This window comes from Lottia gigantea (genome assembly GCF_000327385.1).
Source record: "Lottia gigantea unplaced genomic scaffold LOTGIsca_13580, whole genome shotgun sequence".
NCBI lineage: Eukaryota > Metazoa > Mollusca > Gastropoda > Lottiidae > Lottia > Lottia gigantea.
Window position 1 is genome coordinate 1 of NW_008707545.1, and position 1,174 is coordinate 1,174.

The 1,174-nt window shown below is 36.7% G+C and overlaps 1 protein-coding gene across 1 annotated transcript; it reads right to left on the reverse strand.

The window, feature by feature from the left end:
- Positions 1 to 639: 639 nt before the first annotated feature.
- LOTGIDRAFT_71114 (hypothetical protein) lies at positions 640 to 846 on the reverse strand (the record flags this gene model as incomplete). Its single annotated transcript, XM_009049426.1, has 1 exon — positions 640 to 846. A coding segment is annotated over one exon (207 nt), but the record flags the coding sequence as incomplete, so codon positions are not given.
- Between the last annotated feature and the right edge of the window lie 328 nt (positions 847 to 1,174).

Consider the following 1,174-nt stretch of genomic DNA (forward strand, 5'->3'; position numbering starts at 1 on the left):
CGACTAAAAAATAATAACAGAAAAAAACAACATATCAAAAAAATAACAAACAATGATTATTTTAGAGAAATAACCGTGAGAAATCAAAGAGCTATATACACAGAAATAAAAGATATAGACAAGAATTAGGAAAAGACGAAAAAAATAGAAATTTTCAGGTTTTCTTGATTTAGCCAAATGGTAAGATGCAGTGACAGGCAGGGCTACAAAAATACCCCTCTCTTCTTAAATATATTCTTCTAATCTCGTTATGTGCGAAGAGTTCAAAAATGATAATAGGGGTACTAAGTTACAAGCTCGGAAAAAAACATATAAAACCAAGATCAACATTTAGCACTTTTGAATACAGTTTCAATTAAACTTGTTGGCTCTTCAATTTAGACATTCAGGGGTTAACTTTCCCGTGTAAATAGAATGCTAATAACAACCACGAGTGACCTTAAATAGGCAGAAAGGTACTGGATGACCAATGATACCAATCAGAGTGACCGCTCATTTCTACATTTATAAAGGGAAGTAACTCAATTTCTCATCAAAATGGCGTCAGACCTAATTGACAGGTCGAAGCACATTCGTGTTACTGGAGTCGTTAAACTTAAATTGTCTTTTATCATGGCATTTGACAAGAGCTGGGCATCCTGGGTGATTCTCTTTCAGGTGGATGAAATGGATTTCAGGATCAGGTGTCGTATGACCACAGTCTTCACATACATACATCTTGTTCCGTCGTTGTTTATATTCAAACCGGAAGTCGGAACCATGAACTTTCTTGCCGTGGGATTCTAACGAACAACGTTGAGTAAACGACTTTCCACAATTCTCACATTTGTATGGTTTCACACCTGAAAGGCAATAAATAAATAAAAGCTACAAAAATTACATGTACCAAGGTAGTCCCAACTAATCCTTCGAGAACACTATATGCCAGCTTTAAAACGAGTTTTTGAAAATCGACATACTTTTGTGCATAAAATATGGTCGTTGGTTCTAATCTCGGTCGACGAGTGAAAGTCTGGTGAACATCAGCGACTGTTTGTAGATTTTGTAATTTTAAGAGACTTTTTCTCACGTTTTGGTCACGTTGCCGGCGACCATTTCTAGTAGTCGTTAGATCGTAAATGGTCGCAGTCCGGTGTGACGGGGCTACCAGTTTCCTTGTNTTATAAAAACCATG